This window comes from Taurulus bubalis (assembly GCF_910589615.1).
Source record: "Taurulus bubalis genome assembly, chromosome: 9".
NCBI classification, from domain to species: domain Eukaryota; kingdom Metazoa; phylum Chordata; class Actinopteri; order Perciformes; family Cottidae; genus Taurulus; species Taurulus bubalis.
This window is the reverse complement of record NC_136597.1, coordinates 17834412-17861469: the sequence shown is the minus strand read 5'-3', so window position 1 is coordinate 17861469 and position 27058 is coordinate 17834412. Positions and strand designations below refer to the sequence as shown.

The 27058-nt window shown below is 39.0% G+C and overlaps 1 protein-coding gene across 1 annotated transcript; it reads left to right on the top strand.

Moving 5' to 3' along the window:
* Positions 1-953: 953 nt before the first annotated feature.
* LOC306741096 (mucin-5B-like) lies at positions 954-26305 on the top strand (the record flags this gene model as incomplete). Its single annotated transcript, XM_079223349.1, has 49 exons — positions 954-1032; positions 1165-1203; positions 1307-1568; positions 2031-2145; positions 2380-2470; positions 2555-2661; positions 2752-2962; positions 3060-3185; positions 3818-3935; positions 4024-4162; positions 4276-4380; positions 4509-4578; positions 4688-4825; positions 4912-5076; positions 5160-5254; positions 5378-5504; positions 5600-5855; positions 6694-6743; positions 6858-6958; positions 7053-7204; positions 7310-7448; positions 7585-7692; positions 7785-7964; positions 8049-8288; positions 8403-8559; positions 8747-8875; positions 9094-9244; positions 10615-10658; positions 10785-10973; positions 11068-11164; positions 17542-17663; positions 17764-19161; positions 19737-19975; positions 20606-20777; positions 20918-21162; positions 21259-21442; positions 21610-21805; positions 21903-22081; positions 22187-22256; positions 22948-23087; positions 23177-23208; positions 23297-23462; positions 23785-23889; positions 23999-24039; positions 24295-24417; positions 24973-25101; positions 25499-25538; positions 25848-25971; positions 26131-26305. 49 exons carry the CDS (start codon positions 954-956, stop codon positions 26303-26305), a joined length of 7860 nt encoding a protein of 2619 aa, XP_079079475.1.
* Between the last annotated feature and the right edge of the window lie 753 nt (positions 26306-27058).

The following is a 27058-nucleotide window of genomic DNA, read 5'->3' as shown; positions in this document are numbered from 1 at the left end:
TATTCTCTTTATAAACAGTGCTTGTATAGGCCATATTTTGTACTGAACTGAATGACGACAGTCAGAATCAGCACCAAATTTCATGCTGTTATAAACTGTGATATGTTTGCTTACTGATGGAGGCACTGAAGTGCTTTTGGTTGGACTGTGGGACTGAAATCTATGACAACGAAACTAAAAAAGTGTGTTTGTAGCAAAATATTCATCTATCTCAAATAAATGATAGCAGGAATTAAGAAGCCCTTCTTAATCTTAAAAATAAATATTGCTCTTACCAACCCACACGTCAGAAATTAGAAAAGTGTGTTTAGTTTCTGTTTCCTATTCTATATGCACGACAAAAGCCGACATGAAATTCGTCAAAAAGGAACATGCTTGACTGACAGCACCCATTTCAAAAGTATGTGTCTAAGCCTTTGCCAATTGGCCTCAAGTATAAGCATGTGAGTTACAAATTTACTCAACAGGCACGAGGGTTCAACCCATAGCTTATAATGCTATGCATCAGTAAGAAAAGTACACGATTCTTGTTTAAGTATACTAATCTTCCCCTCTAAAGAAACAGGACATGAATAAAAAGTATACCATAATTAAAGCATTAAGTGCAGTGTATCACCAACTGAAACTATTTGTTAGTTGAATTTAAAAGATTGTTCCTATATCTATAGAATGTATGTTAATGTTTACGAAAGATCAACATTGAAATAGAGCTAAGGAGACTGAGAGTGAGAGTGATGGCATGCTTTACGACACAGATATGTTGTATATATATAAATATATATATAACCTCTTCATGGGTGTGATCTTAATGGAGACCAAAACCACAATGGTTGACACCCAAAATGTCTCCTTTGCCCCTCCTTATCTGCAAACATGCAAATAACTATATAACATGACATTGGTAGTGTGGGACTAGTTAGGTCAACTGTCAGGACAGGGACGACTCAAAGATCATGGAAACAACCAGGATGCTACTTGAATGGGTAATACCATGGCTCCTCCTCTACATTGGACAACTAGCAGCCAGCACGGGTATGTACAGTGAAAGGCGCACAAAGAGAGCTGCATATACCAAATAAAACCTTATTGTGTATACTGGATAATACAAATAAAAGCAGCCTGCTTTTGTCTGATGTTATTGATAATGTGTCTTTCTTTTTTCAGTCATGGTTCAGACGGTTACCAAAATACCAGTAATTACAGGTAATAGTTGTTTTCAAAGATGAAGGATGAAAAACCTGAAACCTGAAAGTCATGTACAGTTTGAACTACAGTGTAATGCATGTGTTTTTTGTCCTTAATTAAGAAGTGAGTCCCGCTCACAATGACCAGATCTGCAGTACATGGGGAAACTATCACTTTAAGACTTTCGATGGAGATTTCTTCCAGCTTCCCTCGACTTGCAACTACATTCTTGCCTCCCAGTGTAAGGGAAGCTACGAAAGTTTCAATATTCAGTTCCAACGGCAGGAGATGAATGGGACCATCACCATTAAAACGGTCATTATGAAACTGGAGGGGGCCGTTGTGGAATTAGCCTATAATTCCATCAAAGTCAATGATGAGCCGTGAGTCTGGTTTTGCTTTATTTTACACTTTTTATTTATGACAATGTGTCACATTATAAGATGTATTATAAGTGGGCAACAAGCAAATAAGAAACAAAAAAAGCAAACAAATATGAGGTAATGGGATGATCCGTAAATCGAGGCAAAATTGCCAAATAAAATATAGCACATGGTACATCACATAGTTACGAAATATCTGTCTCGTTAGCTAAATAAGCGCACCGCCGTTGTTGTCTCAATTGTTTTTTGAGTTGTATGGAGTAGGTCAACTGTTATCGAAGACGTAGGTATTTAATAACATTAACAAAGAGCCAGTATTTTGTACTCTTAAACGATGTCTCCTCCTCCTTCTGTCCTATTACTTGGGCAAGAGGTTAGTCGGTGTTGATAATGTGACTTTTCATTTCCAGCTGATGATCTGGTTCCAGTAAAGGCTAATGTCTCATCCTCCTCTCCCTATAGTGTCACTATACCATTCAGCCAGGTTGGCATTTCAATTGAAAGAACCGTCTCCTATGTGAAAATCCAGGCCAAGCTGGGTTTGGTCATCATGTGGAATGAAAAAGATTCCCTCTGGGTATGTGTATTCATTATGTCGTCATACATTGCACATAAATAATATCCAAATAATGCTTTGTATTCATATTTTTAATAACTTACACTTATTTAGTTTGATTGCTGTTCAGGAGATTAGATAATTGACTATGGTAAAGATTAATCCATGTTAAATCAAATTGAAGCAATTTAACTGTAGTTACGAGATTTCTTAATTAACTTACTAGTGCAACTCAAATTTTTATCTGGTTTTAAGGTTGAGCTGGATACAAAATTCAAGAATCAGACCTGTGGCCTGTGTGGTGACTTCAATGGAGTCCAGGTTTACGACGAGTTCAATAAAACAGGTGAATAATTAATAATGAAGCCAAGCAATCTGCTCTAAATCAGTCTTCACATTTGCTAAAACCTCTTTTTCTTATAAGAAACAGGGGAGTCAGTATCTCTTGAATATTATGGGCAGTCCTGGAAAGTCAACGGTCCTATTGAAGAGTGTGAAGAAATCTCCTCTCCCGCCACACAGACCTGTGAAAATCAAGTATGTGAAAATGGATTTGCCTTTCACATAATTCTATACATAACAATAGTCAAGAAACATTTTGAATACATCATATACTTTCCCCCACAGAAAGACCTCTGTGCAAACCTGCTGACAGGAACTGCATTCCTCAACTGTCAAAACCTGATTGATACTGACTCCTTCATCGAAGCCTGTGTGAAGGACCTGTGCCACTGTGACAATCGTACCTCATGCTTGTGTTCAACCACATCAGAGTATTCTCGTCAGTGCGCTCATGCAGGCGGGGTACCACAGCAATGGAAGACTACACAAATGTGTGGTAAGAACATTTATAAAATTGAGCTTGGACGCTTTTACTGCAGTTGTTTCAGAATCACTGTTTCTAATTGTTTTTTACTTTTGTGTGTGTTGATTAGCAAAAACATGCCCTTTCAACATGGAGTATAAAGAATGCGGTAGTCCCTGTACTGACACCTGCAGCAACTCCAAAAGAAGCCAAGTGTGTGAGGATCACTGCTTAGATGGATGCTTTTGTCCAACCGGTAAGTTTCCTGATATGAAAACCAGCACAGATCATGTTTGTAGTCGAGCAGATATCAGAAGGTTTATTTCCATTCACAGGTGATTCATTAATGCTCTCTAATTACTTAAGTTGTGCTCTTGACTTTTGCAATTGTTGTGCAAAATGAGTAATTTCTGCTGTTGAATTACCGTCAAGTTGTTGTAACAACAAAAGCTGAAGTTATTGATTGAGCAGCAGGCTAGGACCTGTGTTTAAGTATTTAGTTGCCTTCAAATACTGAATCAATTACATCATGTTAATATAGTGAGTTTATCACAATTATTACATTTGTCCTTGTCCTCTCAACACTCTTCTTTTTACAGTTGAGATGCTACATTGTAAATAACTTTGGCTGCAGTCGGTTAGGTGCACTTATACAATTGAGTAGCCTAATGTACCACAAATTAATAGAGAAAGTTGTCAGGTCATGGACAATAAAATGTAAACAACTTAGATTTAATGCAGTTTTGTTTTGATCTTGGATACAAAAATGGCAAAAAATAAAGTGTATGTTGTTAATTCATATTAACACATTATTAATGGGGTTTGCATTGTGTAGTTTACAGTTTACTTTACAGACTAGACTAATCACTTCATTATGTTTCTCCCAAGGGACCGTCTTTGATGACATTACACAAAAGGGGTGTGTTGCTGCTGACACATGCTCCTGCTTACACAAAGGCAAGCCGTACAAACCAGGGGAAACATACTCAAGGGCGTGTCAAAATTGGTAATTACTCACTATTTTCAATATAATGTTCATAACATGTGCATTTAAGGTGATCACTCTAGTTGGACTGACTGAACTCTGTTGACAGCACCTGTACCCAGGCTCAGTGGCGCTGTGAGAATATAGACTGTCCTGGTAGATGCTCCGTGCTGGGTGGCAGCCACATTTCCACCTATGATGACAAAACCTATTCTTTCCATGGAGACTGCTCTTATGTTCTCTCCAAGGTGAGGCATTTAAACTTTAAGTAATTCATCCTTTAATCCACATACAACGTTACATTGCTTTTTAATAAGCACACTGTTTGTAATTAAGTGCATTGTTATCTTCTTGACTTTAGGAAATGAATGGGACTTTCAGCGTCCTTGGTGACTTGGCCAAATGTAAAAATTCAGAGAAGTCGACTTGCTTGGCTGCAGTCACCCTACTACTGCCTAAACACATGGTAAGATTACAGTATAATATTGTTCTCTCTTAATAAAGTTAACTTTATAGAATTTTCTCCATTTCACATCTGCTGAAAAGATTTTCCCTGAGGTTTTTAACATATTTTTTATTTTTCTCTCACTGCAGATGATTGTAGTTGAAGCGAATGGAAAGGTTTTGCATAACAAACTGAGCACTCAGCTCCCTCTTATCACGGGTGAGTGGTTGGTTTTATTTAGTTCTCATTCTCCAATGATATTACAACATGTAATTGAGTTTGCTCAAATTAATCTCTTTATTCAATTTGAAAATGTTTTCCCTTGCAGATGACATAACAGTCTTCAGCCCATCGACATTCTTCATTATAATCCACACCAATTTCGGGCTTCTCCTCGAGATTCAGCTTTCACCCATTATGCAGGTCTACATCAAAGCCAGCGTTTCCAATAAGGGAAAACTCAGGGGTGTGTTTTACTTCTTTTGATTATTGTGTAAAATATCTGCCTTTTGCAAAGAGTATACAGTATTAAGTATCGTTACCTTTATCCAGGTCTTTGTGGAGATTTTAATGATGTGGAAGCTGATGACTTCAAGACCTCAAATGGACTGACTGAGGGAACGGCTGGGACATTTGTCAACACATGGAAGACCAAAACAATCTGCTCCGAAGTGACAAACATACTTGGGGAACCCTGTATTTTGAGCATAACCAAGGGTAGGTCCCAATCATCGCACTCCATACCTTTATATCATTCTTCTTTACATGTTATCAATAAACATGTTTATTTGTCTTTGTAGAGAAATATGCCAAACACTGGTGCGCCTTGCTGTCAGACCCAAAAGAGATTTTTGCAAAGTGCCATTCTGTAATAAATCCAGAAGACTATCAAGCTGTAAGCAGTGATTTATTTTTGTATGCAGTCTAATGTTTGTGTGTATGTACATGTGTCATTTCACTTCTTTAACAATTTAACAATCCATCTATTGATTGAGCTTGTTTCTGCTTCTCTCTGCAGTCTTGTATTTATGACACCTGCGCCTGTGATAACAGTGAGAAGTGCATGTGTGCTGCCATATCCTCTTATGTTCATGCATGTGCTGCTGAAGGTGTCTTATTGAATGGATGGAGGGACACTGTATGCCGTAAGTACCTAAAATATCAAATGTGAAATAAACTAAGTATATTTATATTTATTGATGATATTTAAACACAAAGTGAACCTGTTTCCTTTCAAAAGACAAATACACGACTGGCTGCCCTTCGACTTTTGTGTATGGCTACCAAATGACAAGCTGTGGTCGCACCTGCCGCTCTCTTAGTCAGTCAGACTCAACATGTGGGGTTGAATTTACTCCGCTTGACGGCTGCGGCTGTGCTGAAGGAACTTACCTCAACGAGAATGGAGAGTGTGTGTCAGCCTCACACTGCTCCTGTCATATGGGAGACCAGCTGGTACGCCACGGACATATCATCAAAGTCAATGCACAAACTTGGTGAGTTTTTTAATATTTCTTGTCAAATTAAAGCAGAACAATAGTTTTTAATGATTATTTTGGGGTTATTTTAGACTTGTATTAATCAGCTGGCGAAAGCGAAAAGAGAGAGATGAGAAGAGAGAGAGATGGGGTATGACACCAAAAGTCTCCAGCAGCAGGAGAACAGGGAATGTTGCGGGTCATTGTCGGGGCCATCAGGGCACCCCTAAAGCATTTAATTATAACTAAACAAAATTATCCTGGATTAGTGGGTCAACTTTTAAAGTGTAATGTTTATGGGACCTTGTTTTATTTATATTTTGAATTGGACGCTGCTTAGCAGAGGTATGACAGGGAATAAAATATGTTTGGTTTTACTGAAAGTAAAGTTTTACCAACAAACAGTATGTTGTATGCAGTAAAGTACTACCCTTGCTAGCCTTTTCTACTGTGAACAACTTTGTTCTCTCTTTATTTTTATCAGCAAAGCAAATGCTTTATTGCACTTTACTTATCATTATGCCTATTTACATGCTACAATGTAAAATTGTTTTGTAAGCGTGGATATTATAATTGCTGATGCAATGTATTTTACTGTTTTGAAGTCATAATTGCACCTCTTAAACTGTTTCTCATTTAATTTGGTTCAAGCTCCATTTGCACTTTTGTTTATTTGTATTTTCATTTTAAATGTGTGGTACATTGGTTTTTGCTTAATATGTGCAATAAAAGTCACTGGCTCCCTGCAAATCCTCAAGTAAGCCTGTCAAGTAAATCTGTGTAGACAATTTGCTTTGCAAGAAATTGAGCAAAAACTAGTAAGATTTAACCCTGCGTGTCTTTCTATGTATTTCAGCTTATGCCATAGTGGAAAACTACAATGTACAGGAACCCAAATAACTGGAAGTAGGTACAATGCACTCAGGTCCTCATATTAATCCTTCTATAACAAAGCACTGTACGACCAACACCAAGCATACAGTGGTGCCCTGTGTAACACGCTATTTTTATTGTCATCAGCATGCACCGAGCCAAAGATTTTCTTCAACTGCTCAAGTGCATTGCCAGGCGCCAAGGGGTCAGAATGCCAAAAAAGCTGCCAGATGCTGGACACAGAATGTGTAAGATTGATATTCTGGTTCATAAGTGTTGTTGAATATTATACACATGTGTATTAAAGCAGCATGTTCAATTATTTGCTGTTCCACTGTATAGGTCAGTACACAGTGTATGTCAGGCTGCGTATGTCCTGCTGACCTGCTGTCTGATGGTAAAGGAGGCTGTATTAAGCAGGAGAACTGTCCCTGCACATATAATGGAGATTCCTATAATTCTGGACAGACGGTCACTGCGGACTGCAATACCTGGTGAGCCCTTTATTCTTTCCACACTAATATAGAGCTGTGTCAGGTCACTGTTGTGTGTTTTTGTGAGTAACTGACTTGAAATCCCTTAATCTGTTTAAATCATAGCACCTGCAATAGCACTAAATGGGAATGTACAGATCATGAGTGTGATGGAACCTGTACCATATATGGAGAAGGGCATTACATCACTTTTGATGAAAAGAAATTCTCCTTTAATGGGGACTGTGGCTACGTCTTCACTCAGGTACTGCAGACATATATATATATATATATATATATATATATATATATATATATATATATATATATATATATATATATATATATATACTTTGTAATTGGTCAAAAGTCTGTGTTGTAATCAAATCAAAATCTTGCAGGATTACTGTGAGGACAATATGAATGGCACCTTTCGGGTCCTGACTGAGAGCGTCCTATGTGGAACAACTGAAAGCATCTGCTCCACTGCTATCAAACTCTACCTAGGGGTAAATAACACTATTATATGCATTCAGGATAATTTTTTTATGTTGAAAATTATATTGCAGGGTTACAAATAAGCATGTTTTGTTTCTTTCAGAACAATGAAATTGTTCTGTCAGAGGAAAATGTCAGAGTTATCAAACAAAGCAAAGGTGTGGACATACCCTTTAAAGTCCACACTATGGGCATATACCTTGTCATTGAGGCAAATAATGGTCTTGTTCTCATTTGGAATAAGAAGACAACACTCATGATCAAACTCAAGCCCACATTCAAGGTGGGTGAGGGGATATACAGGCATTCAGATGAATGTTAATAAGGTTGCCATTTTACAAATTAACTAGATCTTATTTCATCCCAGGGAAAAGTATGTGGCCTTTGTGGGAACTACGATGGGAATATCAAGAACGATTTTACCACGAGAAGTAAAGAAGTTGTTGTTGAAGCCCTTGACTTTGGAAACAGCTGGAAAGTGTCACCTACCTGCCCTAATGCTGACACACACAAAAATCCTTGCAGTCTGTACTCACACAGGCAAGCATGGGCATTAAAACACTGCAGCATTATCAATAGTATAGTATTTGCTGGTTGCCATTCAAAGGTAAGAAATCTGCCAAATAACAGTCAACTCAATTATTTGTATATACTGTGTATAATTAGCAATCAGACTATAATCCTGACTCTACTTACATTTACAATGTTTTTTTTCAAAAAGGTGGATCCACAAAACTATTATGATTCTTGTGTGAGAGACACTTGTTCCTGCAACACAGGAGGAGATTGTGAATGTTTCTGCTCGGCTGTAGCAGCCTACGCAGCAGCCTGTAATGAGGCCGGAGCCTGCGTGAAATGGAGGACTCCTACGATCTGCCGTGAGTGTTTTATTTGTGTTTCTCTCAGGAGATAAACCAAAAAAGCAATGTGATTTTAATCACCATCTCTCATTATTCATTTAAAATATATAATTTACAAATAAAGCCAAACTAAAATTGCATTATGAAGATTTTATGAATAATCTTGTATTTGATCTTTCTAATATTCCTGTCTTTGTTTCATTAGCTCTGTTCTGTGATTTTTACAACCCTGATGGAGAGTGTGAATGGCACTATGAGCCTTGTGGAAAGCCATGCATGAAGACATGCAGGAATCCCTCAGGAGCATGCTACAATCACATTCCAGCACTAGAAGGTAGAAATGACATGAAAGTTGTAGTGTATGTATTTTTAGGGTTTTTAGTGAAATAGTTTTTAGTGAAATAGTTAACCATGCTAGTGAAGCAAAATTGTGCTTAGTGTTCTAATTTTTCTTTCACCACACAGAGATTCTCACTTGCTTTAGACAAGACTTCCTGTCTGTACCTATTGGGTGCTAGCTCTGCAATTTACAATAACATTTAACTTTTCAAGGTTGCTATCCAAATTGCCCCCCTGAACGATCTTATTTGGAAGAAGATACAATGCAGTGTGTGTCACAGGAAAATTGTGGCTGCTATGATAATGATGGGAAGCACTACAAAGAAGGGACGCTCATGATGCCAACGGAAAACTGTCACAAGTGGTAGGTCACTTTCCATCTTACAATACTTATATAATACAATATATTAGATATATAATATATGTATATATATATATATATATATATATATATATATATATATATATATATATATATATATATATATATAATAAATTAAGTATATTATAATAGCAAATAAGACAATAACATTCATCATAAAGGCACCACTATTTTAAATCCTGCAGCGTAGGGCAGATCACAGTTGATGGGATGGGAACCCTTGAGAAGGTTTCCCTCAGGAAACGTGTTGTTTAATTTTGTTGTCTTCATATATGCTCCAGCCCCTCAAGACCATCAAAAGGGATAAGGGGGTACAGCTAATGGATGGATATTCTTTGTTTCTGAATATGTCTACTTTCCGTGCGTGCTTTTATGTATCATCAAAATGCATCTTCCGTTAAAAACGTTTGTTCCTTGTTTATTTGTATTTTAATTTGAAACATTTCTAAAATTAGTTTTAAAGTTTGAGTTGATCATATTTGTTTTACATGGAAAAATAATTGCTGACAAAATGGAAAGGAATGAGTTGCTTAATGTTGTGGCTTTATGCTACTTGTGTAGTTAGTACACTGTTATAGTTCTACTACTCGTGGGTTATCTAAATCACTGTTCGATACAAATGCATGGAGACAAGGATGCGGTACAAGTCCAATCCTTTACTGGCGGCCGAATCCAACAACTGCGTGCACCAACCATTCCCGAACACATAGAAGTGACAGTCAAATACATATATATACCGAGTGCTCGATTCAATATACCACACTCAACCTGCATATTGCAACATTATTCTGGCAATGACCAACAAATACGTTATTTAATTAACACTCTTTTGTTTCTGGGAACACCAACCTAAGGGTAACAATGAACAATCTGTATGAAATACGGTCAATGAAAGGCCTCATATAGGCTACCGCTGATGAAAGATGGTGGTAGGAATCAATCTGGAATTTGTATTATTTCATCTGGCTGAAGAATGTAGACTAAAAGTGGAAACACAAGCAATACATGAAGAAATGGGATTTAATATGAGTGTACCTTCACCAAATGAAATGGTAAAGATATTATGCAACACAATTACCATGCTCTCCTCCCACTGGGCACACAGCAATTTACTAAAATACCAAACCAGCACTGATAACGTATCACGCAGACATCCATCCTGTCAGTCTTCAAGTAATGCATGTGTGTCCGGCAAGCCAGAGCATGGACCAATCAACGTCCTGGGAGAAGCTATAGAGTTATGTACTATCATTGTGAAAATAATGTACTCTTTCAATGGAGATTGATCAACAACTCAAAAAGGCGTGTTGTCGCATTGTGTTGAAATACTCCCTCTCTTGTCTCCCTTTTAGTTATTGTTCTTCAACAAAGATGGAGTGCATCTATGATATCAAAGGTGAGTGTGGCTATGACAATTTCTGTGATGAGATCTTAACACAGACTAATTCAAATAGAATGAATTCACGAAAAAAAAAAGAAAAAAAAGATTCTTATAATTCTCAAATAATTATTTATTTTGCAGCTTGCATTTGTACGTACAAAGGACATTTGTACAAGTATGGAGCTACAGTATATGACACACATGATGGAGATGGAACCTGTATCATAGCTGTTTGTGGAGGAAATGGAAATATTAGCAGAATCATAGAGAGTTGCTCTATAACTGCACCTACGCAGACACCAACAACAACAGCCTTTGATTTTGAAAGTGGTAAGATAAAAAAGACTGTAGAAATTCATAAGTGTGAAACATTTCCAAAATAGGCAATGTCAGTGACAGTTCAATCTTTTTTTGACAATCACAGAGCTATCGACCACCACAACTACAGTCACAGACAAACCCACCACAACCACAGTAGAGGAACACACTACTGCTTCCACAACAACTGAAGAACCTAGCACGTCAGTAGAAACCACAGAAAAGGCGACCACAACAACAAAGAGAACTCCAACAGACACACCAACAATTACAAAAGAATCCACAACAACAACCACCACAACACAAAAACCCACCACAACTACAGTCACAGACAAACCCACCACAACAACTACAATCACAGACAAACCCACCACAACAGGAAAGACCAGCACTACTGCTGCCACAACCACAGAAAAACCTACAACAACATCTGCTGACTGCTATGTTTGTAAGTGGTCAGATTGGACGAACTCTCATTACCCTGATAATGACAATGGTGGAGAGCACGAACCCATTGAAAAAATTACTGATGTGGATTTGCGTGTTTGCAGTGAACCTCTGGAAATAGAATGTAGAGCAAGACAATACATGGACAGGACTTTGGATGAAGTAGGTCAGAAAGTGAAATGCAACTCAATTGATGGACTAATCTGTCTTGGCAAAGACCAAAGTATACCTTATCAGTGTTTGGACTATGTCATTCGAGTGAAATGTTGCACCAACATGTGTCAAGCTTCATCCACAACTGCATCCTCAACAACAACAACAACAACAAAAGGGCGGTCTACTACAACCTCAGCAAAAACAACAGAAAAACTCACGACAACAACAATCACAGGAAAGCCCACAACAACCACAGTAGAGGAACACTCTACTGCTTCCACAACAACTGAAGAAACTAGCACGTCAGTAGAAACCACAGAAAAGGTGACCACAACAACAAATGGAACTCCAACAGACACACCAACAATTACAAAAGAATCCACAACAACCACCACCACAGAGCAAAAACCCACCACAACTACAGTCACCGACAAACCCACCACAACAACTACAATCACAGACAAACCCACCACAACCACAGTAGAGGAACACACTACTGCTTCCACAACAACTGAAGAACCTAGCACGTCAGTAGAAACCACAGAAAAGGCGACCACAACAACAAATAGAACTCCTACAGACACACCCACAATTACAAAAGAATCCACAACAACCGCCACAACACAAAACCCCACCACAACTACAGTCACAGACAAACCCACCACAATAACTACAGTCACAGACAAACCCACCACAACAACTACAATCACAGACAAGCCCACCACAACCACAGTAGAGGAACACTCTACTGCTTCCACAACAACTGAAGAACCTAGCACGTCAGTAGAAACCACAGAAAAGGGGACCACAACAACAAATAGAACTCCAACAGACACACCCACAATTACAAAAGAATCCACAACAACAACCACGACAACACAAAAACCCACCGCAACTACAGTCACCGACAAACCCACCACAACAACTACAATCACAGACAAACCCACCACAACAGGAAAGACCAGCACTACTGCTGCCACAACCACAGAAAAACCTACAACAACATCTGCTGACTGCTATGTTTGTAAGTGGTCAGATTGGACGGACTCTCATTACCCTGATAATGACGATGGTGGAGAGCACGAACCCATTGAAAAAATTACTGATGTGGATTTGCGTGTTTGCAGTGAACCTCTGGAAATAGAATGTAGAGCAAGACAATACATGGACAGGACTTTGGATGAAGTAGGTCAGAAAGTGAAATGCAACTCAATTGATGGACTAATCTGTCTTGGCAAAGACCAAAGTATACCTTATCAGTGTTTGGACTATGTCATTCGAGTGAAATGTTGCACCAACATGTGTCAAGCTTCATCCACAACTGCATCCTCAACAACAACAACAACAAAAGGGCGGTCTACTACAACCTCAGCAAAAACAACAGAAAAACTCACGACAACAACAATCACAGGAAAGCCCACAACAACCACAGTAGAGGAACACTCTACTGCTTCCACAACAACTGAAGAAACTAGCACGTCAGTAGAAACCACAGAAAAGGTGACCACAACAACAAATGGAACTCCAACAGACACACCAACAATTACAAAAGAATCCACAACAACCACCACCACAGAGCAAAAACCCACCACAACTACAGTCACCGACAAACCCACCACAACAACTACAATCACAGACAAACCCACCACAACCACAGTAGAGGAACACACTACTGCTTCCACAACAACTGAAGAACCTAGCACGTCAGTAGAAACCACAGAAAAGGCGACCACAACAACAAATAGAACTCCTACAGACACACCCACAATTACAAAAGAATCCACAACAACCGCCACAACACAAAACCCCACCACAACTACAGTCACAGACAAACCCACCACAATAACTACAGTCACAGACAAGCCCACCACAACCACAGTAGAGGAACACTCTACTGCTTCCACAACAACTGAAGAACCTAGCACGTCAGTAGAAACCACAGAAAAGGGGACCACAACAACAAATAGAACTCCTACAGACACACCCACAATTACAAAAGAATCCACAACAACAACCACGACAACACAAAAACCCACCACAACTACAGTCATCGACAAACCCACCACAACAACTACAATCACAGACAAACCCACCACAACAGGAAAGACCAGCACTACTGCTGCCACAACCACAGAAAAACCTACAACAACATCTGCTGACTGCTATGTTTGTAAGTGGTCAGATTGGACGGACTCTCATTACCCTGATAATGACAATGGTGGAGAGCACGAACCCATTGAAAAAATTACTGATGTGGATTTGCGTGTTTGCAGTGAACCTCTGGAAATAGAATGTAGAGCAAGACAATACATGGACAGGACTTTGGATGAAGTAGGTCAGAAAGTGAAATGCAACTCAATTGATGGACTAATCTGTCTTGGCAAAGACCAAAGTATACCTTACCAGTGTTTGGACTATGTCATTCGAGTGAAATGTTGCACCAACATGTGTCAAGCTTCATCCACAACTGCATCCTCAACAACAACAACAACAAAAGGGCGGTCTACTACAACCTCAGCAAAAACAACAGAAAAACTCACGACAACAACAATCACAGGAAAGCCCACAACAACCACAGTAGAGGAACACTCTACTGCTTCCACAACAACTGAAGAAACTAGCACGTCAGTAGAAACCACAGAAAAGGTGACCACAACAACAAATGGAACTCCAACAGACACACCAACAATTACAAAAGAATCCACAACAACCACCACCACAGAACAAAAACCCACCACAACTACAGTCACCGACAAACCCACCACAACAACTACAATCACAGACAAACCCACCACAACCACAGTAGAGGAACACACTACTGCTTCCACAACAACTGAAGAACCTTGCACGTCAGTAGAAACCACAGAAAAGGCGACCACAACAACAAATAGAACTCCTACAGACACACCCACAATTACAAAAGAATCCACAACAACCGCCACAACACAAAACCCCACCACAACTACAGTCACAGACAAACCCACCACAATAACTACAGTCACAGACAAACCCACCACAACAACTACAATCACAGACAAGCCCACCACAACCACAGTAGAGGAACACTCTACTGCTTCCACAACAACTGAAGAACCTAGCACGTCAGTAGAAACCACAGAAAAGGGGACCACAACAACAAATAGAACTCCAACAGACACACCCACAATTACAAAAGAATCCACAACAACAACCACGACAACACAAAAACCCACCACAACTACAGTCACCGACAAACCCACCACAACAACTACAATCACAGACAAACCCACCACAACAGGAAAGACCAGCACTACTGCTGCCACAACCACAGAAAAACCTACAACAACATCTGCTGACTGCTATGTTTGTAAGTGGTCAGATTGGACGGACTCTCATTACCCTGATAATGACGATGGTGGAGAGCACGAACCCATTGAAAAAATTACTGATGTGGATTTGCGTGTTTGCAGTGAACCTCTGGAAATAGAATGTAGAGCAAGACAATACATGGACAGGACTTTGGATGAAGTAGGTCAGAAAGTGAAATGCAACTCAATTGATGGACTAATCTGTCTTGGCAAAGACCAAAGTATACCTTATCAGTGTTTGGACTATGTCATTCGAGTGAAATGTTGCACCAACATGTGTCAAGCTTCATCCACAACTGCATCCTCAACAACAACAACAACAAAAGGGCGGTCTACTACAACCTCAGCAAAAACAACAGAAAAACTCACGACAACAACAATCACAGGAAAGCCCACAACAACCACAGTAGAGGAACACTCTACTGCTTCCACAACAACTGAAGAAACTAGCACGTCAGTAGAAACCACAGAAAAGGTGACCACAACAACAAATGGAACTCCAACAGACACACCAACAATTACAAAAGAATCCACAACAACCACCACCACAGAGCAAAAACCCACCACAACTACAGTCACCGACAAACCCACCACAACAACTACAATCACAGACAAACCCACCACAACCACAGTAGAGGAACACACTACTGCTTCCACAACAACTGAAGAACCTAGCACGTCAGTAGAAACCACAGAAAAGGCAACCACAACAACAAATAGAACTCCTACAGACACACCCACAATTACAAAAGAATCCACAACAACCGCCACAACACAAAACCCCACCACAACTACAGTCACAGACAAACCCACCACAATAACTACAGTCACAGACAAACCCACCACAACAACTACAATCACAGACAAGCCCACCACAACCACAGTAGAGGAACACTCTACTGCTTCCACAACAACTGAAGAACCTAGCACGTCAGTAGAAACCACAGAAAAGGGGACCACAACAACAAATAGAACTCCAACAGACACACCCACAATTACAAAAGAATCCACAACAACAACCACGACAACACAAAAACCCACCACAACTACAGTCATCGACAAACCCACCACAACAACTACAATCACAGACAAACCCACCACAACAGGAAAGACCAGCACTACTGCTGCCACAACCACAGAAAAACCTACAACAACATCTGCTGACTGCTATGTTTGTAAGTGGTCAGATTGGACGGACTCTCATTACCCTGATAATGACAATGGTGGAGAGCACGAACCCATTGAAAAAATTACTGATGTGGATTTGCGTGTTTGCAGTGAACCTCTGGAAATAGAATGTAGAGCAAAACAATACATGGACAGGACTTTGGATGAAGTAGGTCAGAAAGTGAAATGCAACTCAATTGATGGACTAATCTGTCTTGGCAAAGACCAAAGTATACCTTACCAGTGTTTGGACTATGTCATTCGAGTGAAATGTTGCACCAACATGTGTCAAGCTTCATCCACAACTGCATCCTCAACAACAACAAAAGGGCGGTCTACTACAACCTCAGCAAAAACAACAGAAAAACTCACGACAACAACAATCACAGGAAAGCCCACAACAACCACAGTAGAGGAACACTCTACTGCTTCCACAACAACTGAAGAAACTAGCACGTCAGTAGAAACCACAGAAAAGGTGACCACAACAACAAATGGAACTCCAACAGACACACCAACAATTACAAAAGAATCCACAACAACCACCACCACAGAGCAAAAACCCACCACAACTACAGTCACCGACAAACCCACCACAACAACTACAATCACAGACAAACCCACCACAACCACAGTAGAGGAACACACTACTGCTTCCACAACAACTGAAGAACCTAGCACGTCAGTAGAAACCACAGAAAAGGCGACCACAACAACAAATAGAACTCCTACAGACACACCCACAATTACAAAAGAATCCACAACAACCGCCACAACACAAAACCCCACCACAACTACAGTCACAGACAAACCCACCACAATAACTACAGTCACAGACAAACCCACCACAACAACTACAATCACAGACAAGCCCACCACAACCACAGTAGAGGAACACTCTACTGCTTCCACAACAACTGAAGAACCTAGCACGTCAGTAGAAACCACAGAAAAGGGGACCACAACAACAAATAGAACTCCAACAGACACACCCACAATTACAAAAGAATCCACAACAACAACCACGACAACACAAAAACCCACCACAACTACAGTCATCGACAAACCCACCACAACAACTACAATCACAGACAAACCCACCACAACAGGAAAGACCAGCACTACTGCTGCCACAACCACAGAAAAACCTACAACAACATCTGCTGACTGCTATGTTTGTAAGTGGTCAGATTGGACGGATTCTCATTACCCTGATAATGACAATGGTGGAGAGCACGAACCCATTGAAAAAATTACTGATGTGGATTTGCGTGTTTGCAGTGAACCTCTGGAAATAGAATGTAGAGCAAAACAATACATGGACAGGACTTTGGATGAAGTAGGTCAGAAAGTGAAATGCAACTCAATTGATGGACTAATCTGTCTTGGCAAAGACCAAAGCATACCTTACCAGTGTTTGGACTATGTCATTCGAGTGAAATGTTGCACCAACATGTGTCAAGCTTCATCCACAACTGCATCCTCAACAACAACAACAACAAAAGGGCGGTCTACTACAACCTCAGCAAAAACAACAGAAAAACTCACGACAACAACAATCACAGGAAAGCCCACAACAACCACAGTAGAGGAACACTCTACTGCTTCCACAACAACTGAAGAAACTAGCACGTCAGTAGAAACCACAGAAAAGGTGACCACAACAACAAATGGAACTCCAACAGACACACCAACAATTACAAAAGAATCCACAACAACCACCACCACAGAGCAAAAACCCACCACAACTTTAGTCACCGACAAACCCACCACAACAACTACAATCACAGACAAACCCACCACAACCACAGTAGAGGAACACACTACTGCTTCCACAACAACTGAAGAACCTAGCACGTCAGTAGAAACCACAGAAAAGGCGACCACAACAACAAATAGAACTCCTACAGACACACCCACAATTACAAAAGAATCCACAACAACCGCCACAACACAAAACCCCACCACAACTACAGTCACAGACAAACCCACCACAATAACTACAGTCACAGACAAACCCACCACAACAACTACAATCACAGACAAGCCCACCACAACCACAGTAGAGGAACACTCTACTGCTTCCACAACAACTGAAGAACCTAGCACGTCAGTAGAAACCACAGAAAAGGTGACCACAACAACAAATGGAACTCCAACAGACACACCAACAATTACAAAAGAATCCACAACAACCACCACCACAGAGCAAAAACCCACCACAACTACAGTCACCGACAAACCCACCACAACAACTACAATCACAGACAAACCCACCACAACCACAGTAGAGGAACACACTACTGCTTCCACAACAACTGAAGAACCTAGCACGTCAGTAGAAACCACAGAAAAGGGGACCACAACAACAAATAGAACTCCAACAGACACACCCACAATTACAAAAGAATCCACAACAACAACCACCACAACACAAAAACCCACCACAACTACAGTCACAGACAAACCCACTACAACAACTACAATCACAGACAAACCCACCACAACCACAGTAGAGGAACACACTACTGCTTCCACAACAACTGAAGAACCTAGCACGTCAGTAGAAACCACAGAAAAGGCGACCACAACAACAAATAGAACTCCAACAAACACACCCACAATTACAAAAGAATCCACAACAACAACCACCAGAGAGCAAAAACCCACCAGCACTACAGTCACCGACAAACCCACCACAACAACTACAATCACAACCACAGAGAAGGCGACCACAACAACCACCGGAAATCCCATTACTACTGCTGTTGCTACAACTAAAACAACTGCAGAAGTTGTTACAAATCCTGTGGTGACAACAACAGTACCATCACCAGGAGCCATAGTTTCAAATCCAACTGCAACACCCTCATTAACGAGCAGTATTCCAGTAACAACAGAAAACCCTATTGCCACAGCAAATCCTGAGTCCACAACTGCCACAGGAAAACCCACCACTGCCTCCACAGTAACGCCATCCATTACTGAAGCTCCAACTATAAAACCTTCAACTTCTCCGTCCTCAACAAAAGGCAGAACAACTGTATGTTTCTGCAAGTACATGGACCAACTGTTTACTCCTGGTAAGTAGTTGGTTATTGCTTCAGTTGTTGTTAATTTTATTATCATCAATATTTTGGTCACGGTTACACATGTCCTCACAATGCAACTTTGCACATTTGATTACAACAGGCAGCCTAAACTCTAACGTATTTATGCACTAAATGCAAATCCTGTTTGCATTGCAATCTTTAACCACAATCCACAGTCTTGTGTTGGCCTGCATTCCATTTGGATCTTGTATAAATCTTGATTTGGTAAAATGTATGTACATATCCACAGTGCATGCATTTAAAAAAAAATAATAATAATTTGCAATGGCACCTGCAATGGCACCTGCACAGTTGAACTGGAAAGTCCAGCCACGACTATGTCTCTCACAAAAATGTGGCAATTGGAACTATTTATGATAATGGACAATAATGGTAAATTTAGTTCTGATTATGGATCCAGACATATACTTTATATTTTAGTGGACGTGATTAGACTAGTATTCACCAATGTTGCATTTTAAAGACAGCTGTAACCCTGGCACTGTTACTTTTCTCACATCATTAGTAATTTTATATTTAACTGCCTTGGTTTTATTCTCATATAGGTAGCTTCATGTACAATAAGACTGATGGAGAAGGCTGGTGTTTCACTGCATATTGCAATTTGATATGCAATGTTGAGAAGCATGCTAGATCATGTCCCCCTCCGACTCCACTAACTCCTACCACCACCACAACAAGCTCTGGCACTACAAAACAAATTGGCTCTACAACTGCCAGTACAATTGGTTCATCCACAATGAAGCCTTTCAAAGACTGTTCATATCTGCAACCACCTCGAAAGGTATTTTAATTTAGTTCAACAAGGAACAACTCATCTTAACTGGCTTTATTTACAGAGTCTCTATTCTGACAGAGGCTGAAACAAGGTATTTGATTCCTTTGGATAAAAGTGTGCAGAACATGCATTAAAGTTCAACAGTAGTCGATTCAACATGCAATTACTGATTAATTTAATTTTAATGGTTGTTGAATATAATTTAACCAAAACCGAGGCTAATCTCTTTGGGATCTTATCCCAAATTACATTAACATATAACATAAAAACACTTTCAAACACACCTTAAGAACAACTCACAACATACAAAACTAGACAAAATAACCAGATATTGATACATAAACAAAACAAATAGCTACATAAATACAAAATATTATATATCACTACAGATTACATCTACAAATAAATCCAACATAACAATTATTAAGAATATTGACCCATTAGTGGGATTGGATAATAACACCTATGCATATACTGTGTCTTATTAGCATTAATCAATGTTGAATATCATTCTTGTTTCATGGATGACATGAATTCTAGATGTATATGCTGTGCATGTGTGCACCTTGGGGGTTCTAACATAGTGTTTATTTCACTGGTAATAGATGACTAAAAGTACTACTTTGCCCTTTACAGGATGGTGATTCCTGGAGTTCAAACAACTGCATCAAAGAAACATGTGATGATGGAAGAGTAATAACAGAGCATGCACCATGTGAACCAGTGACCATGCCTGTATGTGAAAATATGCAACCACCAGTCAGGGTTTATGATGAACAAGGCTGCTGTTTCCACTATGACTGCAGATGTAAGTTCAAGTGAAAACCTTTTAAAATGTCACATTCAAGCAACATCTTTAAATACCACAATACAACCCACAATATATACATAAATATACATATTTGTATTGATGTAAAACTCAATGTAATCTCAATCTAATATTTGCAGGTGTTTGTGCTGGCTGGGGAGATCCTCATTATCTGACATTTGATGGCCAGTATTACAGCTTCCAGAAAAACTGCACATATGTCCTTGTCAAAGAGATCATTCCTCAACACAATTTAACAATTCTTATCAACAATGAAAACTGTGATCCCTCTGGAACTGTGACCTGCCCTAAATCCTTGATTGTGTACTACAAAAACTATGAAGTTATTCTTTCACAGGAGAGAAACCCAAATACCATAAATAAGGTACATTTTACCTCAACAAATTTAAACATATTTAAATTACTTTACGTGAATATATTTAAATGATATGCAGTGCTATTGATGATGCAAATGTTTTAGGTGTTCATCAATGGCAAGCAGGTATTGCCAACCTACTCTAATGATGACTTCATCATAACAAGCACAGCAATTGAGCTGCTGTTGAGAATCCCGGAAATTGAAGCCGTTGTGACGTTCAAAGGGCTTTTATACAGCGTTGACTTGCCGTTTTCCCTTTTCCACAACAACACAGAGGGACAGTGTGGTAAGATGATAATCAATTTGCTGTTTTAGTAACACAGAAAATTAGACTGTATGTTATGTTCGTAGATGAAAATACGTAAACAGTTAATATGAAAGTGCCAATGGATGTACCACATGTGGTAACACATGGGTTGTAATGTTTGTCATGTTACTATTTACTTTCACAAGGTACCTGTGACAATAACAGGAAAAATGACTGCAGATTACCAAATGGCCAGATTAATCCTGAATGTTCTCAGATGGGACAGTGGCAAGTACCGGATAAGAATAAACCATATTGTGAGAACACTCCTCCACCAACACCAAGTCCAACACCTCCAGGAATACCCTGCGAATCGGATATCTGTGAAATTCTGATCAGCAAGTAAGAATTTACAGAATAGATATAAATACAACATGTCAATTCATTCTTGAGTATCACTCTGATTAACAGCCGTCTTTCTTCTGATTTGTACATTAAGGGTGTTTGAGGAATGCCACAAAGTAATCTCACCAAAACCATTTTACGAGAGCTGTAAATTTGATGTTTGCCACATGGAAAGTGCCACCATTGGTTGTTCCAGTATGGCGGTGTATGCCACAATGTGTGCTGAAGCATCTGTCTGTACACCCTGGAGAAATGCTACAAATGGACAGTGTGGTAGGAGAGGTTCAGTTTAGTAGAACGCTAACATTGTCATTTTCAGATGTCCAGACTACTTTTTTTCATCATTTTGATGTTTAATTACATTTTCTCTTGTTGTAGAATATAAATGTCCACACAATATGGTCTACAAGCCTTGCGGGCCAACTTTTGTTCCAACGTGCAATGCAAGGTACAGTAATCGCTCAGTTCTAGTATCAATATCATGAATCAAATAATGTCAGCAGCTTGTACATTTACTAAACTAAGTGTCTATAGCCATGCTATTGGCTATGAGAGGCTGTAATTAGGCTGAACCAAACGCAAACATCAGCATGTGTAACATGCACACAATGCAACCGTGTTGATGTTAAGCAGTAATGTTTACCATTATCACCATCTTAGTTTTGCGTGCCAGGCTGCTAGGAATGTAATTTGTTCTGAAGGTACTTACAAATCAAAACAAATTATTTGTTTTATTATATTATGGGGGTCGATGGAAACAGTGGATGGATTACCAAAGTAATTACAAACTGATCCTGAGGGGGTCTTGGATGTCTGTACTAAAGGACACTGCAATCCACCAATAGTTTTGATAGTTTTCACCACAAACGTCAACCTCATGGTGGCTCTAAAGGGAAAGTCAGGAGATCACCAAAGTCATTAGGATTTATCATGGGGACCATGATTGTCTGATCAACAAATATTTCAGTCTGGACCAAAGTGGTGAACCAACATTCAATCCATAGAGCCATGTAAAAAATAATAATAGTTGTCCTTTCACTGCATTATACTCATAATGTATTCATCATTTAATAATGTATACTTTGGGTTCTGAAATAATAAAATGTTTGTTTTTCACCATCAATTGTCTTCATATTTAGATATAATGAAATGCAGGCACAACAATGCCAGAGAAGAAATGGCACAATAAACGAAGCTTGTAATGCCATCACAGAGGGATGTTTCTGCCCAGAGGGGATGACCTTGTTCAGCTCAAATTCTGACCTCTGTGTCTCCTCCTGTAAGATAATGTTACTGTTGTGAAGAAAAATCTAATTCTTTGTGAATAAATGAATGTTCAGGTAAACTAATTGTTTTGTATTGTTAAAGGTTGCACTGGACCTGATGGCCAACCTAAACAGGTAAAGGCTACCATACTTGACTGATAATCATTATTCACAGAGTATTTGTTGCCGACACGTTACAAACCCTGTTCCGTCTTTCAAACAGCTTGGTGAGACTTGGCAGAATGACTGTAAGCAGTGTTCTTGTGATAAGGACACACTGAGTGTTCAGTGTGAGCCTCTCACATGTCCCACTCAAGAGCCAATAACCTGTGAGGAAGGTGAGGTGTTGGTGGAGCGCAAAGTGGACTGCTGTATGAGACAGACCTGTGGTGAGTGATTAAAAGTGACACACCTTTATCTGCCGACAATGTTTAATTGAAGGATCTTGAGATGATTTAGGGGGAACTTTACTGTTTTTTTCTCATAAGGAGTACTACGCAATTTGTGAAAACAGTTGCGTATATCTTCTTTCTTCTTTTGTATAATAGAATTGTAAAGCCAGAAAAAATACACTCAGATGCCAGTTTATTCAGTCATCCTTGCTCAAAACTGAATGCAGCGCCTTCTGCTGTTTATAATGAGTCAGTGAATCAATCAGTAAAGAATGGTTCTGGTTTAATTGAGGAATCCTGTTTTTATTTCAACCAACAGAATGTGATACGAACCGCTGTTCGTTACTAAACTATAAGTGCAAACTGGGATTTGAGTTGGAGATCCACATGTCAAATGACACTTGCTGCCCATCTTTCATCTGTGGTAAGCTTTCCATATACGTTTCAGTTCCATTTGCTTATTGTGTTACTGTGTGAAAGACTGTCAACTAAACGATGCATAAGCCGGAATAATATTTGTCATTTGAATCTAGTACCCAAAGGTGTCTGTGTCTTCAATGATACTGAGTACAAGGTGAGGAATAATATACTGTATCTTAAATGTGCACAATTACGAGTATACTTGTTTGTTAAAGTGTTACTAAAACCCTGCAATCTTTAAATAAGTATACAATAAATGAAGTAGTATCTTAATAATAGTATTTAGGTTAAAAAAAATAGATCCCCATTCTTCAGTATTTTCACACTGTTATTAGACAAGAGGTATTTACAGTAATTTGCTGACCTTTAATTGAAATACAGCTCAGACTTTGCATTTCATTGTTTACAGCCAGGTACGGATTTCTCCAAAAGCCCATGTGAATCATGCCTCTGTACTAAAACTCAGGATCCCAGCAGCAAGTTGAACACCATTGTGTGTAACATGATGCAATGTCATCCATTATGTCCAGAGGTACGTTTGTATGTAACTATTAACAGCGTTGCAGTTTTTAATCAGATATGAAACTAGTAAAGGTATAAAGTGTAAAAAAAAATGTTTTACATGAAAGCACATGCTTTTGTGTTAATCTGTATGCCATTTGCGTCAGGTGCACTTCGGTTTATGTGCACATGACGATAGGTTTGAAGATGTCAGTGTTTTGTTCACCCATGATACTTAATGAAACTATAAGATTATTTGTTTTACTTTTCTGGTTTATATCTAGTCCCTATAGTCACGCAAATGTGTTGGTTTTATTTGCAAAGGTTTGAGACATCTGTCTCTGATACACCATTTTGATATGTGCACTTTTTCCTAATAGGGCTATGTGAACGAAAACCAACCTGGACAATGTTGTGGATCGTGTAAACAAACAAGCTGTGTTGTTGATGTCCCAGGATTCACTTCTCCGATAATTATTAAAGTAAGTACAGTGAAATGGGAACATCTTTAGAAGTCTGTAACTTTAAATGTTGGTACCAGTCAAAGTTTATGTGCACTAATGTATCTCTTCTGCTCCTCTTACAGCCTTCTCAGTCTTGGTCACCACCAAATGATAAGTGTGCTACGTATGATTGCCAAAAGGTGAAGGATGAGTTCATAACCTCTAAAAATCAATCAACATGTCCTGCATTTGATCCAGAAAACTGCGTACCTGTGAGTATAATCCAGTCATGAAACAGAAGTTCATATTTCTGTCAGCTATAATCTTTGTTAATAACTCTGAGTTTATCCTACAGTGCACTTTGTATCCACACTGTGGAATATGGGGTTTGTTTAGCTATTTCTGCTTATTCATCGTTTACCATGTAGAAAAAGCATTTACATTTCTAATCGTAGACATTTGGTAAATGGGATGAAAATAGATCAAATTGGCAATTCTAAATATGAGAGACGTCAATAAATAACATTTGCTGAAATACACAAATACATAGTGAAGAAGAAATTGCTTTCTATAATGCACCAGTAATACTGTACACAACTCATAAGAGACTCTATATCAGTCTGTGTTGTCTATCTGCATATTTTACAGTCCATATTGTCTATATTACAGGGAACTGAACAAAGTGACATCAACGGTTGTTGCAAAACATGTGAGTATGATTCAATAAAATGTTATATTTAAATTACACAATATTGCTGTCATCCTGTGTTACTCGTATCATGCATCGACGGTGGTAAAAAATAAATTGTAGGGATGTATCTGAAGACTTTCATTATGAATAAATATGTTGATATTTTCTGGAAATGTTCATAATTCCTTAGCTAAATTAAAAGAACCACTCAAATTATTAATCAACTAGCAAAAAGCCCAAAACTCCAGAGGCTATATTTTATTTTGCCACTGAAATGACATTAGCTTTTGCAGCAAGATGAAACAGATGTTCATATGTCATTCACAGGTACTCTGAGAACCAACTGTCAAATGACCAGGAACACCGTCTATCTGAAGACAAAGTACTGCACGTCAGTTGTGCAGGTGGAAATCACAGCCTGTGCAGGACCTTGTGGAGCGTCCTCATCAATGTGAGATTTATAACAAAACATCTGAGAGATGGACAGTACAAACTACTCAATCATGCTGAAATAACCTTCTAGGTTTCCATAGTTTCAAGATAGATGTTTATTCACATTGAACAGCAGCTGGCTGACACTGATCCTGTCTGAAACTGTCTCTATTTACAGGTACTCTGCGGAAAACAAGCGATTGATGCATTCATGCTCATGCTGTCAAGAAATGGCAACCAGTAAGAAGGAGGTGGAGATGACCTGCGTCGATGGCAATAAGATAAAGCACTCCTACATTTCAGTTGACAAGTGTGGTTGCCAAGTCGCTGAATGTATGGACAAGTTTAATTGAAGGGAAAATTAAACTAATATACTTACACAAACTTTAACAATTCCTCTCCAAAAACTATTAGAGAGGCAAGACTCAATATGTAAAGAGACACACCTCTGTGTATTATGCAGCCCCAAATAAGGGTGGATAAGTTCAACATTTTAAACAGCAGTTGTGGTCTGAAATGTCCTACACCCTTGGAAATCATCCCTTTATACTAATTTATTGTCGGGGAGGAAGGTCTGCATAGTGCGCTGCGATGACAGAATATATTTGTGTCCTGGTGTCTCTTTTAGCTTTTGAAGAGAATTTTTCTTTTATTCAAATTTAACAATGTGGTGTTTTTAATCTTAGAGGGTGTTTCTCTTTATTTTTCTGGACATTTTGGGGAAAAGGATTATATTTGTGGTAAAATGTGAAAGATTTAAAACATGGATTTGAACTCACAACCCATCAAATATATGCATAAAAGGGTATAAAGAATTCCCCGGCTATCTTTGTCCTGCATGTATCAAAAATATGAATGTCTTTTCTGTCATTAAAATCTCCGGTTTACTCGCTTTTGTATATTCTTGTTTTTTTATTAAATTAGGTATTTTTGATGTGGATTTGTCTTGAAGTGTTTGCATGATGCATTGTTGGTAGCAACAATGCATCATTTCACTTCAATACAAATTATATTTATTTTGCCTATGGCAGTGCACCATCATTTATATATAGTATACATACATCTTTTTTTCTATTATTTGTACATGGTCAGTCACTATCAAACAC